Source organism: Tinamus guttatus, unplaced genomic scaffold (genome assembly GCF_059628265.1).
Source record: "Tinamus guttatus ecotype Peru unplaced genomic scaffold, ASM5962826v1 Tinamus_guttatus_pri_ptg000515l, whole genome shotgun sequence".
NCBI lineage: Eukaryota > Metazoa > Chordata > Aves > Tinamiformes > Tinamidae > Tinamus > Tinamus guttatus.
The window spans coordinates 897,030-912,031 of record NW_028289049.1 but is presented as its reverse complement, the minus strand read 5'-3'; the positions used below and the strand labels follow the sequence as shown (position 1 = coordinate 912,031).

The window sequence follows — 15,002 nt, the reverse complement described above, 5'->3', positions numbered from 1 at the left end:
ACAGCCAAGCTTGGTGTTTAGGAGGCCACGGCTGTCTACCTGGCAAAGGGCCTACAAATTTTGGTGGCAGCATTTTGCTTTGGAAAGGAAGGAGAGCAATGGGCGCGGTGTCATTCTGCTCAAGAGTGAACGCGCTGTGGCAGAGGCGGCTGCGGGGCCGGGGCTCTCGCAGGGCCGCGCTCTGGGGCCGCAGGCTCTGCTGCGCTCCCCAGGGCCGGCGCCGCGGCGCTGGCTGCAGACCCGGCCTCGCGCCCGCTCCGCCGGTGCCGACGTCCGCGTCCTTCAGCCGAGCGGCGGGAGCCGCTTTCCAGCCCGGCAACAGGCACCTCCAGAGCGGGGCTCAAACTGGCGGCCTGTGTTCATAGACTAATTTGAATCCTATTAGACTATAAAAATTAATAACATTAAAATGTCATGATCATCCAACACTAATTATGCATCTAATGAATAATTAGCTGTGGACACATTTGACATTTTTGGTCATTAATTCGAGAGACTGTTTTAAGCCTTGCAGGAAACCGCTGGGTGGCCGTGGCGCTGAGCAGCACCCAGGACCTTTGGTAGCACAAACATCAGCTCCGCGGTCAGACAGGTTACGCGGTGGCCAACCTGGTTTCGATCGAGCCCCCGAGCGCTGCGGCTTGTGCCGAACAGGGCAGGGAGCTGCCATCGCGCACAGCCCGCGCGGTGCGGCGAGAAACGCGGAGCAGCACCCGGGCTCCATGCGCAAAGTCACGGAGACCCGTAAAACGCAGCCAGGTTTAACGCGCTCCTGCCGCTGCGGCACCCAAAAAGAAGCTCATTTATAGAGCGCTGAGAGAGCACCTCGGCACCCGCCACGGGCAGATTTACAACGTAAACCGATACCTTGTTCTAGTGTAATTACACAGACCTAGACGGGTGAACGCAGGAGCGAAGCATGCCTCGTTTTGTCTTCTGACGTTGCATGCAAACAAATCCTGCAGCTGGCCAAGACACAGTTGCTACACTCTGGTTTCCAGCATACAATGAATTTTTATGGCTAAGCCATAAAACTGTGAAAAATGAGGCTTATAATAGAAACCCTGACACCTCCTAAAATACAGCAGCACTACTGGGCGCTGCTGTAACACGGCCCTAATTTACAAACCACTCTGGAATTTGGTTCCATGGGGAATGTATGGACAGTACCCTGGAGCAGGGAAAAGCAGGGGGAAGGAGGACCCTGGTGCCTGCCCAGCTAACAACTCAAACACCAAGCACAGTATTTAGGCTGTACCCTGGCTCCTGGGCTGCTGCAAAATAAAAACACGGCATTTCTCAGGGCATGGGTGGATTTCATGCAGCCACAGGCCATTTCTGGAGTGCAAAATCTGATATGAGAATGCTCTAAGTAAAGAAAGCAGGAACAGAGGGAACACAACCAAAACCTCCAGCTCCGCTTGGCATCAGATAAACGATTTTGCAAACGGCTTTGCCGTCCGCCCGTTGCACTGCAAGACGCGGCTGGGGAAGGGGCCGTTTACTCGGAGGAGCCAGAGGTTCTCGGTGAGCACCGGGAAGGGGAGCCCCGGCTCCGCGCCGGACGGCGGCAGCTCACGGCGCCGGGCTCCGTCTCACCGCTCGCGCTCGGTTCTTCTGCAACGCGCTAGGCCAGAAGCTCGTCAGGAATCTCCACAGCAGCCCTCAAAGACTGAACACCGACCTCAACCCCGGGATTTACGTTTAGCGGGTCCTTCCGCGCCTCTCTGGTCGTTCCGCCCCGCGTTTGGGCGCATGGAGCGGAGCGACCTGCTGCCCCGCGCTGCCTCTCGAGCGGGGACGGCCGCAGCACCCGCTGCTCCGTGGGGCTTCCAGCGCCGCAGAGGGGCGCAGGACTCAGCCTGAAACCAAAGGCACTAACGGCACTAAAGCCAAAGCGAGCTACAGGATAAATATCCCAGCGTTGGATTTCTTAAGAAAGACCCTGCTGAGCTACAGTTCCCCATCAAATTTTTATTGAATACATTTTCTACGGAGAATTCGCGCACTAAAACCAGTCAACACCAGGCGAGAGGGGTGTAAATTTCACGTGCAGGCCTCACCGCGAACAGCCCTGGAGGGAAGGGGCCGGAGCAGCCTCCGGCCAGGCCGCCCCGCGCCAGCCCCTCGCTCCGTCGCGGTGCAGATGCTCCCTGTGCCCAGGGGAGCTCCGGGCCCGACCGCAGCTCCCACCGCCCCCGGCACGCGGGAAGCTCCAAAGAGAAACCCGGACTGCGACTGGGAGCGGAGGGGCCGGCTCCCCGACGTTATTTGGAGTTCACCTCCCCTCAGAGGTCCCCAGATTTATCAGCATATCCGAAGTATCGATCGCGTTCTAAGCCCCGCGGGTTTCAGCGAGCTGCAGAGCTGTCTCCAGTGCTCGCGTGGCTGCTCTTTCGCAGGGTGTCCAGCGAGCTGGGCTCCCATGGAGAAGACTGCACCGAAGAGCAGGCCAGGAGCGGCCGGGGGGTGACGCCCGTCGCAGCCACGACCTCCGCGAGCAGCGCGCGCCGCACGGGCGGGCGGCCTCCGCCACGGACAGCACGTGCAGCGACCTGCAGAGACGCCGCCTGCCGCCTTCTCACTGCGGACTTTCATGACGGATTCAAGGCCCAATAAAACTGGAAGAATAACAGCGCTTGAGACCAAGCGATGCGTGCAAGCGCCAAGCAGAGCAGAGGGAGGTCAGGGCTGACTCCTGCTCCGCGCTCAACCCGCTCACATCAAGGCTGAGGTAGAGGCTCAATTTCCTTTCCCGCAGGCCCATGAGGGGACTTACGTTCCACACAATTCCCTTTCCGGCGGGTTTCTCCATCTCCCAGGCCGTGCGGCCCGGAGCGGCCCTCGAAGCCGCGCGGCGCGGCAGGCCCCGCGCGGCTGCACCAAGGCCCGGCTGTCGCGTTTAACGCCGCAGCAGCCGCGCGGCTCTTGCTGGATCGGACACGCAGATGCTGCACGTTCCCTCCGGGTTTTACAGCATCGTGAAGCCGCTGCAAGTCGTTCCGCAGCGCAGAGCTGGGAGCCCGCGCGCTGCTCACAGCCCTCGGCACGGACGGCGACGCAGCCATCCCAATGTCCGATGGGCAGGCACGAGTCCCTGGGATAACCAGCGGATATCAATATCCCTGGATAACAAGGGGAGCACGGGGTACTGTATTTCAGTGCAAAAACGCTGCCTGAGGAGCTCTGAATTACGGCGCTCCTATTTGGCAAACAACTCTCAAGGCTTCTTGTACAGCTTTCAACCTGGTGTCATCTCGTGTGACAATATTTTGGAAGCAAAAATACACTGTGCAGAATGGGAGACTAGGCAGCACCTGCCAGGAGTCGGCTGCTACCCATACTGAAACATATCCCAGATTTCTAAACCGAAATTATAATTCCTTATACAAGCATCTTGCATCTAGTGAGGAACTAAAATCCGTATTAGACCTTCTGCTTACCGATAAAGACGAACTAACCTCAGGAAAACAAACAAGAAAACTGTCTGGGATTGCACAGGTGTGTACGATCAGGATGGAGGAAAGAGAAATTTGGAAGTAGGCGTCTTTTGGGTGACAGAAAAATGATGTAGCAAGACCTAGCTAGGTTGGAAGTTGAGGTCAGGTTTATTTTTTTCACTATAAGTGCATAGTTCTGATATTGAAGCTAATTCAGTATCAGAACATCAAGCACACACCTGCCCGCCGGCTGAGCCCGGGTGCCTGCGGCCCCGCTCCAACCTCGGCCCAGCTCCGCACTCATGAACACGAAACCGAGCGATGAGGAACGGACAGGACAGCTCCGAGCGAGATGAGCTGTGCAACAAGGAGGAGGAGCTCGAATTGGAGAAAACACTAAAAACAGGGGTAAAAATAAGCGATGCAATACCTTACTCATCTGCCCTGATGCTAGTAAAAACTTGTCAGTGCAATCCCTTGAGAGCAAGCGAAAAAAACTCTTCCTCCTGCTATAAAGAGCTCCTTGGCAAAGTGCTCTGGCAGCTTCTGACTCATTTTTCCAGTAATAATTGTAAGATTTCCCCCCTTAATTTGGCCATCGTTTGGTCTACTGCCTTACGTTACCATTAGTGACAATTTGAGTAGTAAATAGCCCAATATCTACATAATTCCACCGTGTTTTAGGGGGCAGAAATGGGTTTTGCAACAGTATACGCATGTGCTAGCATAATATATTCACTGGGGAATTCAAAATATTCGAGTATATAGAATTTGAGCTTGTAAAGCATCACTGGCCGGTGCAGCAGGAATACCAACGAGCCAGTGGCACTGGAGTCAGAGGCTTGCAGTCCCCGCACGGCTTCGCTGCAGCTTCCCACCTAAACCCAGATTATTGCTTTCCAGCAAGGGCCAGACTCCAGTTGACAGTTCAATGCGTTCACAGACACCTGCAGACCTAATAACGGACCGAGGAGCAGGGGATGAGATCAGCAACACGGCCGTGCTCACACGCTAAGCCCACACGTCCTCCACCAGCCAACAGCTTTGCTGCTGCGAGGGGCATAATTTAATAAACCATTAACTCAAACCTGAGGTGAAGTAAATTCAGCATATTACAGTTTTCAAAATAGCATTAGAATTCAATTTAAGTGTCACCAAAAGCCTAATCCTCAGCGCACGGAGAACAGCGCCAAGTGTCTTGGAGCCTGTGGCTGGATTTAATGTCCAGCTGTGCCAGGGCCTCCCGAGGGCAACGCGGCGCCAACGGCAGCGCGGGCCGAGCGCCGCGAGCACAAAACCTGCTGCCCGTTTCGCAGGCGCCGGCCGCGCTCGGGGCCCTTTTATGTGGGCCCTGCAGTGACTCCTCTCTGCATCTGCAGCCAGCGCACGTCCCACGGCAGGTTGGGAAACGCAGCTCTCCTGGAAATGACAACAGATTATTTAAGCCACAACTAAAGCTCTGTGACTGCTTTTTAGTTTGCTTGCAATAACACCAGACCTCCTATATATTTAGGGAATGAATCCTGGATTTTCCTTAAAATGGTGGGCAGTGATACAAAAATAGCAGACCACTCATCCGAAATAAAGTTATACCTTTGAAATGGCTGGAAATTGTTTTTTAATCGTCGGTGTCTTTCTTGGAGAATATAATCTGCCTGCTATACATTTTGCTTCTTCAATTTCTAAGAAAAATGCAGCAGAGGTATTAATAAATAATTTATAAAAACATTACAAAAGATAAAGGGCTCCTGCTAAAACGTTTCTAGTCTTCTAGAAACCGGCTCATTTTTAATCCTCTCCATCTCCCCGTTGCAGGAGCATCAGGAGAGGGATATTGCTGCATTTCACTGCAGTCCCGTTTTCTGCATCCTGCAGGCATCAAAAGGCATCTCTGCTCTGGAGGTACCAGACTCAAAGTGCAGGGCGCAGTTTCAGGTGCAAGTTCAGTCCTACCCGCTACAGATTTTGGCCAGGAAAAGCCTTTCTCATGACAGCAACGTGCCGACCCCTCGCCATGCTCTGATTGGGACCGATGCAGAACGCACGCGCTGCAGGGGCTGCTCCCGTGGGTTTCACCCCTCCTTGTCCGCTGGGATGAGGGAGGTTTTGGAGCAGGGCACGGGAGACCCGTGCCGGGTGTGAAGCTGATCTGCACTTCCCACCCGCAGGGACCCACCTTTCTCCTTCGTGACCAGCTGGTTATAGACGTGGCGAGTTACAGGTGAGCATCCCCTCAAGGGGCTCCTGAAGACCCGTCCAGGGGTCAAACCCTCCTCAGAGGGGCATCAGTGTGAGCAGCCGGCCCTCTCCTTTCACCCTCTGCCGCTCTGACCCCGGCTTTGTCTTTCCACGGATCAGCAGCCTGGCACGAGAACAGGAGCACCCTGTGCAGAAAGGCAGCGGCACCTGCACCCCATCCACTCCCGTTTGGGAAAGTGAGAGCAATTTCTCAACTGCTCCTACAATGGCAGGTGGAGGAAAAAGTAAGGAAGAAAAGTCCAAGCCTGGGGACTGACACAGCATTTTGGAGCCAGAGTGCAATATATGGGATGAACATGAAAGCAGAAGGGTGGGAGATCCAGGCGCACATATCTTACAAGAGGCCGAGTGCCTCTGACCACGCACGGGTCCATTTCCTATGTCCTTTGCAGCCAAAGGGGAGCTGAAAAGGCTTTTTTGTTGCACTGTATCAACAAGATTTTAGGCAGAGAGGCAGCAACGGCACTTGGGCTGCAGAAACTCCAGACACCTCCGTGACAAAAAAGCAATTTGTTTTCTCTGCGGCGCTCCCACGCATTTATCACCCAGGTCGAAGGCAGCACTGCCCTCCGCTGACAGGCAGGAATCCAGCCCAATAAATCACCCTTCCTCCTCCTCCTGGATTTACCGAACGCACAGCACAGAAAGGGAGCCGGCCCCACCAGCCCGAGCCACAGAGCCCAGCAGGGAGCCGCTCCAGGGCTTTCCTTAGCGGCCGCTCCGGCGCAATGCGCCTGCCTGTTCCTTAGCCTGTTTGGTGCCATCCCAGGCAGTCACAGAACTCGGACTCTGCTCTCCAGATCGGCCTCCCGTCTGTCACATTCAGGCCCGCAGAGGCACCGGCCACCCCCTCCTCACCGCGCCGCGGTGCCAGCTCATTGCAAAGCTAAAACCAGCAAGGTGCTAGCAAACCTCGTAACAAAACACAGCACCCGACTGAAGCCATCCCACGGTCACCACCAGCTTCCCCCAAGGCAGGCCCCGGAGCTATCAAAGAGCAAGAGAAAAGAGGCAGGAAAACGCTGCTCTCGGGTTGGCAAGGCAGCGACCCTCATACTTACTGCACGTTGGCAGCCCAGGAAGCAGCACTGTGTTGTGCAGAGCCCCGAGCAGGGCCTGCCCGCTGCGAGCGGTCACTGCTCCCTGCCCTTGGAAGGTGCCAACTGCCCTCAGAGAGGGAGGGCAGCGGCTCAAGTGCAGACACCTGTGGTTGGCCCCATAGGGCAATGAGGAGCCCACCTGGCAGCCTGCCCCTCCGAGGGACAAGTGCCTGCGTCCCTCGATATCAGCACAGGCCTCACGGGCGCTCACCAGCTCTGCAAACCAGTCCCATCCGTATTCTTACACGTAGGCTTAAACTCTTAACCCTCGAGCTTTGGATTTGAAAAGGTGATACACTTTATTTGCTAAAAGCCTAAAAGGAGAAAAGCAGCTGCAGGCACACGAACTGCAGACACGCACACTGCCTGCCTGCGCTCGCTGCGAAGCGCGCGCACCAGGAGCCCAGCCGACCGGAGCCCCCGTGGGCTACCCCAGCCCTAGCTTCTAGTTGTATTGGCCCTAAACTCATCGCAGAGGCGAGCAGAAGTGGTGTGCAGGCACTAGGGAGGAGTTATTTGGTCTTGACCAACGTTTTTGCCCCACTGCATAACCTTGAGAGCCTGACTGAAGGATATCCATGTACGTCTGTGAGATGCTTTCATGAATCAGACTCATATCCCTCGCACAGCCGAGGCACGGTGTGTCCTTGTTTCTGAATGGAAGCATGGCACACTCACCATGAGATGCCCTGCATCGCTCTTTATAAACAGGCTTTTAAGAAACGCACTCTCAAGTCGCTCCTCTCGATCCCGATCAATTATCAGAGTGAAGAAGATGGTCTAAAAGTCAATGTGTGAGCACATGAGCACACATCCACACACACACAGTGTCAAAGAGCCAGAGCTCAGGCTGTTGTTAAGAAGATCCTTTGGTTCCGCAGCACAACTAGTTGCACATAAGCTTGCCAATGGTGACAGCAGCAAGAGTCGGCACCACTCCCAGGACCTGCAAAACTGTCTTTGCGACGCTTGTACTTCCCAGAGCTCCGAGGGACTCTGGAGACAGAGAACGTCTTGGCCATCCCCAGCCCCAAATGCTGCTTCCAGGTGGGATCTGCAAGAGCAGGGGGAAGCAGCCGACCCGCGGTTGGAGCCCTGTCCCGCTCCGTGCCTTCCGTGCGGAGACGCCGGGGCAGCCGGGCAGCGCCCGGAGCGCTGCCAGCCGTGCGGGGCTGCGCGACGGGAGCGAATTCAGAGCTCCGTCTGAATCCTCACGCCACATCAGCCGTCACGGGCACCAGCAGAGACAGCAGCTAAATAATAAAGCAAACAGCTGCCGGCTGCCCCAGGCCAAGCGGGCTCCGAGCGCAGGGATTTCTTCCGTGCGGTGCTCTGACCCGTCGGCTCCCCATGAACATGCATCATTTCCAGAAAACCCACGTCGGATTTGGACAAGACACCGCAGAGCCGGGCTAGCCGGCCCGCGGCTCCCAGGACGGCACCGCACGGGTTCGCTCCGACCGCGCCGCGAGGAGAAGGGAGGTTCGCGGCTCCTTACCTGGAGAAGCCAGTAGCACCTTCTGTGAAACGTGGGGATGATGGAGGAGTGGACGTAGCAGCCGTACAGACACTACGGGCAAAAGAGAGAGAAGAGTCAGCGCGTTAAAACACAGTCTGGACAACAGTCAGCTTCGAGGGGAGAGCAGAGCACTCTGCTGTGCTCCGTGTTCCCTGGAGTCGCCCCACGGCACTGACCCTGCTGCAGGGACAGAACGTCAGGTCACGCTTTTTTAGGAGATACTCATTAGGCATCACTGTGTGTTAAAGAACCAACACGGGGGCTTTAAGCTCTGTTTCGTATGAGAAATGTCCCTGCCCTGGCACGTGCAGAGAGGCCCAGCCCTGCCTTGGCCTGGCCCTCCGCAGCAGCAGGGACCCTCCACGGATTTTAGGAGCTCTACACAGACAACCAGGGCAGCAACGGCAACGATGACTAGAAGGATCTGGAGGTAAAAAGGCACAAACCCCCCATATCGGATAGAAATATCTCAGAACCCTTGGCCTCGCTGTTTTGCAGGATTTCCAGCGCTAACGAATGAAGCCCTCCGGGATGAAGGGCGGTTTGACACCGCAGGACATCTGGATTTATAGGGGTGACAGCCATGCCGCGGATCCAGCCCAGCGCCAGCTTGGAAAACGAACGGCCAAAGCGCTTTTGCCCGGCGCGAGCCGTGCTGCTTCCCGCGGGAATCCGCCCTGTTCCCTGCGCTCTCCATGCATCCCTGGAGAAACGGGATGAACAAACCACGAATCTCCAGTACACGTGGGGGCAGGAATGTGTTATGTGGCATGAAAGGGCAAATAAAGTAAATAATTTATCTCTCTTTTTTAACATAAAGAATATATAGCACCCATGGTATTTCTGAGCTACAATTGAGGAAAGTGAAACTATCAAGCTGTAAAATGCTTAAGGCTCCATTTGGGGATGTTTAGCACTCACGACCGAACCGGTTTTAAGGAGAGTCAGGCCTCTCAGGATGCGACTGCAAATGCTGGAGGAAACAGGGGCAAGGGCAGCAGCACGGGGTTACGGCGGAGCGCGTGGAGCCTGTCCCTGCACGGGAGAGCGTCCTTTCTCCTGCAAACACCGCGACCCCGACGAGGGGGACGCCCCGCTGGCCCCGCTCCGGGCGCCGGAGCTGCCCGCGGGCCCCGTGTTCCCGCGCCATCGAGGCAGGCTGCGAGCGGCAACGCTCCGCGGCAGCTCCAGGGGCTGCTCGCCAGCTCCTCGCACCCGCTCTGCACCCGCCTGTCCCCTGCTCCCGCTGCAGCGGGATGCTCCTGTCCCCTGCTCCCGCTGCAGCAGGATGCTCCTGTCTGTCCCCTGCTCCTGCTGCAGCGGGATGCTCCTGTCTGTCCCCTGCTCCCGCTGCAGCAGGATGCTCCTGTCTGTCCCCTGCTCCCGCTGCAGCAGGATGCTCCTGTCCCCTGCTCCCGCTGCAGCGGGATGCTCCTGTCTGTCCCCGGCTCCCGCTGCAGCGGGATGCTCCTGTCCCCTGCTCCCGCTGCAGCAGGATGCTCCTGTCCCCTGCTCCCGCTGCAGCAGGATGCTCCTGTCTGTCCCCTGCTCCTGCTGCAGCGGGATGCTCCTGTCTGTCCCCTGCTCCCGCTGCAGCAGGATGCTCCTGTCTGTCCCCTGCTCCCGCTGCAGCAGGATGCTCCTGTCCCCTGCTCCCGCTGCAGCGGGATGCTCCTGTCTGTCCCCGGCTCCCGCTGCAGCGGGATGCTCCTGTCCCCTGCTCCCGCTGCAGCAGGATGCTCCTGTCTGTCCCCTGCTCCCGCTGCAGCAGGATGCTCCTGTCTGTCCCCTGCTCCCACTGCAGCAGGATGCTCCTGTCTGTCCCCTGCTCCCGCTGCAGCAGGATGCTCCTGTCTGTCCCCTGCTCCCACTGCAGCAGGATGCTCCTGTCTGTCCCCGGCTCCCGCTGCAGCGGGATGCTCCTGTCTGTCCCCTGCTCCCGCTGCAGCAGGATGCTCCTGTCTGTCCCCTGCTCCCGCTGCAGCAGGATGCTCCTGTCCCCTGCTCCCGCAGCAGCAGGATGCTCCTGTCTGTCCCCTGCTCCCGCTGCAGCGGGATGTTCCTGTCTGTCCCCGGCTCCCGCTGCAGCGGGATGTTCCTGTCCCCTGCTCCCGCTGCAGCGGGATGCTCCTGTCTGTCCCCTGCTCCTGCTGCAGCGGGATCAGCTCTGCGCTCACGCCCAGGTGGGAATCGATCAACGCTGCAGAAAACGCGCGGAGCTGCAGCACCTGCAGCTCCCCAGCACGCAGGCAGTCCCGGCACGCGCATATGTGGTTAAAGGAGTCTTTAAAGCAAATTCTTGCTTAAAACTGGCAGGAGGGGGTCTTGCCAGACGGGTTTTTTATTTATTTATTTATCTCTTTGTCAGGGAGGTAAGAGATGCCGAGCGCGTGTGTCTGTGGCTATGTTAATGCTGCTCTGGGCTCCCAGCCAACGCATTAAGTGAAATCGAATTCCTGAAACCAGCTTTAATCAGCAGATTTTTAAGGTTAGAATTACTCTCTCCTCCACAAGGCCTGCCAAGGTTAATTCTGTCCCGAGCATGCAGAATTAATGGGCTGGACAGAGAGGAATGTTTCTTTTCATGATATTCTTTCAAACCTGCAAAATCTTTTGGGAGGAAAGAAACAGCATTTCTGAGCCATCAGGAGAGAAAAGCCACTTCAGCAGGTTATCGATCGCTGTTTTGAAAGCAGATACAGACATGAAAACAGGAGCGCCGTCACCTCCCGGGCAAGGCTGCGGAGCGGGAGCAGGAACCATCCCTGGGGAGGGAAACACGGAGCGGCCCCAGCGCTGCAGGAAGGGCAGTGATGCCAGCGGTGCCCCAACGCGCACGTCCCAACGCACACGTCCCAAACGTCCCAACACGCACGTCCCAATGCACACAGCCCAACGCACACGTCCCGGCCCTTCACGCTCGCAGGTCAAGTTGAGGGGATGGTCCGGAATAAGCGTGGCCGGAGCCCATCCCGCGCCGGCTGCGCCGGCGTTGAGCCCGTGGATCCCGTTCCGCAGCGCATCATGGAGAGGCTACCGCCCACTCCAAGTGCCGAGTGGTGCCCATGGCCAACCTTGTCAGTGCCAGCTGCTTCTGTTATCAAGTATTCCTCTATTTACCTCAGGATTTCTTTTTAGGAGGCAGTTTTTGAAATGTTCACTATCTGATGAAATTTTTCAAGGCTGCTTTTCCCCTGCACTGTTCTGAAACGCGGGAGCCGTTTTTGGTGCCCGGAATGCCAGGCTGGAGCGGCAGCGCGGCCGGCCCTGCGCCCTGGAGCACCCCCTGCCCCGGGGCCCTCCTGGGCACCGTGTCCCGGCTCTGCGCTCCCTGTTCCGCTAACTCGCTTAGTACGAGCGCTGCAAGTGCCTACGAACGGAGACGCAGGAGGCGGCTCAGCCAGAAGCGAGAGCTTCAATCCCGGCACGCTCTGCAGCGCCCCGGCCGCTCGCTCTGCGCTCGCCCTGGGAACAGCGGGAACGACCTGCAGGGCCCCCGATCCCGCGAGGAGGCGACTCCGGCCCACAGAACCCATGGGAACGCTCCGGCCTTCGGCATCTCTCTGTGCAAACTGTCCAAACAGCGTCCTGCTCTCGGTCACACGTTAAAAGCGCGAGGCCTTTTTCTACAAACTGAACGCCTGGCTTGGCATTTCTACAAGCGCTTCTGAAATGCAATTTGAACTAACAATTTTCTTCTATTTGCAATGCAGTCAATTCCAAGACAATTCCACAGGAACATCCGTGTCGGCCTGCTACTTAATTGCTCAAACCCACATTAACTACACATTTGCAATGTGGTAATCCTCAAATCCTGAGTTAAACTAGCCCCCTCGATCCTTCATGGATCACATCCGAGACGCAATCCACATCCTCACGCTGCAGGACGGGCTCCGAACGCCGCGGAGGGCTCCGCAGGCCCGCGCGCGGGAGCCGGCGTTTCTCTGGGAACCCGGGCGCGCTCCCGCTCCCGTCTGCTTCGGCCTCCGGGGAAGCTCCCGCCCGAGGCTGCTCGAGCCGGGGTCCCCGGGCGCCGTCGCGCAACCGGCGTTCACGCCGCAGGTCTCTGCCAAAACGTTGGCCTCCCCTATCTGCCAGCTCTTGGTCATAATCCTGCTCAGAGCAGTGAATGACAGTTGTTCTCGTCACAGGAAATTTGATCGATCAATTTAAGTGCTCAATCACCACGGCCTTGGTGAGAACCGTATGGAAGGGATCTTGCCCTGATGTGGACAAAGTTGAAAGAAGGAAGAGGAAACCGTAGTCACCTTCCCTGGGAAAACAGCCCAGACGGAGTGCATGCACGCGGCATCACGAGCTTTCCGGGAGACTGAAGTTGCCTTAGGGCTAATGGCCACAGTCAATTAGCCCCAAAACGTCCTTTTCAAGCCATCCAGTCTGGCGCAGGGGCCGAGCTGTGGCCCAATTTCCCACTCTCCTCGTCCTTGTCCTCGCTGCAGAAGCAGCAGGAAAAAGAGCTGAGGGCCGGGCAGGGAAACGGAGCAACCCCGTCCCCGAGCACCGCCGAGCCCGCGCCCTGCCCGGGGCTTCTGCTTAATGAAACCGCGTCGCTGAGATCAAACCACGCGCTCCACAACGCGCACCGCGCAGCAGCGCTGCAGGAGACGGGCTGGCCCCGCTCCGAACTCCACCGGAGCCGGTCCTGAACGGACAAAGTGTCGCGCTGTGAAGGTGCTTGAAAAGCCGGTGTCTCCATTGGTGCGCAGGAGCACAAACTTGTCTTGGGGCTACCACTTACGACCAGAGAGTGCCGCGGTGACCGCCCACGGGCCGTGGTGACCGCCCGTGTTCCGCGGTGACTGCCCGTGTTCCGTGGTGACCTCTCGTGTGCCGCGGTGACCGCCCGTGTGCCGCAGTGACCGCCCGCGCCGGGGCTGGCCGGGCAGCGTGCGGCGGCGCCCGCTCTCACCGCGCAGGAATCGGCAGCACCTGCTTTCCCGTGAGGCCGCGGTTTTCCCTGCCCGGGCCACGGGCGTCCATGTCTGCACGTCTCCGAGCCCCTTCCCTGGGAAAGCCTGGATTTGCCGGCAGCGCTCGGCAAGCTTGAGGTCTGTCACTGGTGAAAGCAGCGGCCAGGAGCACTGAGGTCCTCCAGGGCGGCACAGACAGCAGTGATCCACAGGGAAGGGCCCCTCTCAGCTGGCAGAGAAGACGCACCTGGTCGTCATGGCACAAACGGCAAGTGTTCCTCGGAAACTGGCACCGGGCGTTGGGATAATAGGTGTCCTGCAAAAACATCAGCTCCTATTGCCTCCAACTAAGCAACAGCTGTCCCGCTGCCAAGTCTCATCACGCGACTGCTCACTGGAAATTAACATCGACTCACATCAGACTTCTTCTAATCATGTTCTCTGGGAATCGAGGCCCAGCGCTATTAAATCTTTGCATCAATGATCCGATGGCAGAGAGGGAATTGCTGTGAATAAACCCGGCAAGTGACAGGAAGAACAGGGCAGAAGCGCAGGCAGGGCGGTTACGTGGAGCTACCTGGTGATTTCTGGAGGAAATGGCTAAGAACAGGTCTTAAGCTTAACCTGAAAGGGAGAGTCACATATTCCTGGGTGAGAGCCTGGGGTTGGTTACAGGAGAAGCAACATGAGCGGCTCCTTTGTCTCCATGGGACTCGGCACCAGAGACTGGGCCGGGCCGCACCGAACCTGGAGCCAGCGCTCTGCAGCACAGGGAGGTGACCCGGCTCCCAGCGCGACCACGCGGCGCTCCAGGTGGGAGGATTCCTCAACCGTTCCCACAAGGTCAGAAGAGCTGCGAGCTGGAAAATCACAGAGCACATTAAAGTCAGACTGAAATATGACCACGACGCACAGAAATAGTTTATATTTATTCTCCTCTGGAAACGTTATAAAGAGAATATAATGAGAATGCTGCAAACACGTCAGGTGTTTTTTTTTTCCTAATCTGGCAATAAAAATATGTCAAGGAAATGCCTAAAATCCTAATAGGGGAAAAAATAATGGGCCAGGCTGTGAAGGATTTAACTTGATTTTACTTGAAGGCTTTAATCACGTCCACTGCAGCATAAATGAGAAATCAGATAGAGACCTGTACTAACTATTAATGCCAGCACGGGCTGCTTCAGCTGTTAGAGAGGGCCGAGACTGAGCAGATTTAGGGGAGGTTGATGAAGATAGGTAGAGGTCTGAGCACATTTGTATCCGAGGAAACAGCGTCCTGAGGAAGGGACCGTTGAGCTGAGCTTAGCGGAGACTTCACCGAGGTAGCGCATGCAGTTATAAAGAGTATTCAGAAAGCCATTAGTCATTCCATTTTAACATCTGCTGTAATAAAAGAACAAAGGATTTCTTGATTAAATTAATGACTGATAAATTTAGAATGAATAAGGAGGAAACAGCCTCTCAGCGGGCAGCCCGGCTTTGGAAGTCAGAGCCATGGAAAACGGGGGAGCTGGTATCAGAGACAGATTTTAAAGGGCTGAATAATTTAATGACCCCGAGCACAGTGGAGTTATGATGAAAGCCTGGATAAGAATAGTCGACAGGGAGGAATCAATACTTCTGTCTGAGCTCAGGCCCTTCCCGACCACATGGATCTTCATCTGCCGCCCATGCGGATGCTCCCGTGTCCCGTTCCACAGGAGCGGCCGAAGAGCATCGGGAGCAAACCCGGGCCAGGGGAGGTGGAAAA

At 56.8% G+C, this 15,002-nt stretch overlaps 1 protein-coding gene across 6 annotated transcripts in view; it reads right to left on the bottom strand.

Annotated features, from left to right (window-relative positions):
* The window catches only part of CAMTA1 (calmodulin binding transcription activator 1), a 161,290-nt gene that overhangs the window by 77,801 nt on the left and 68,487 nt on the right, over positions 1-15,002 (bottom strand). For all 6 annotated transcript variants that reach the window (XM_088533712.1, XM_088533713.1, XM_088533714.1 and 3 more), the window contains one exon: positions 8,298-8,369. In XM_088533712.1, the coding sequence (XP_088389838.1) occupies positions 8,298-8,369 (72 nt within the window). The remainder of the gene's footprint in view (positions 1-8,297; positions 8,370-15,002) is intronic.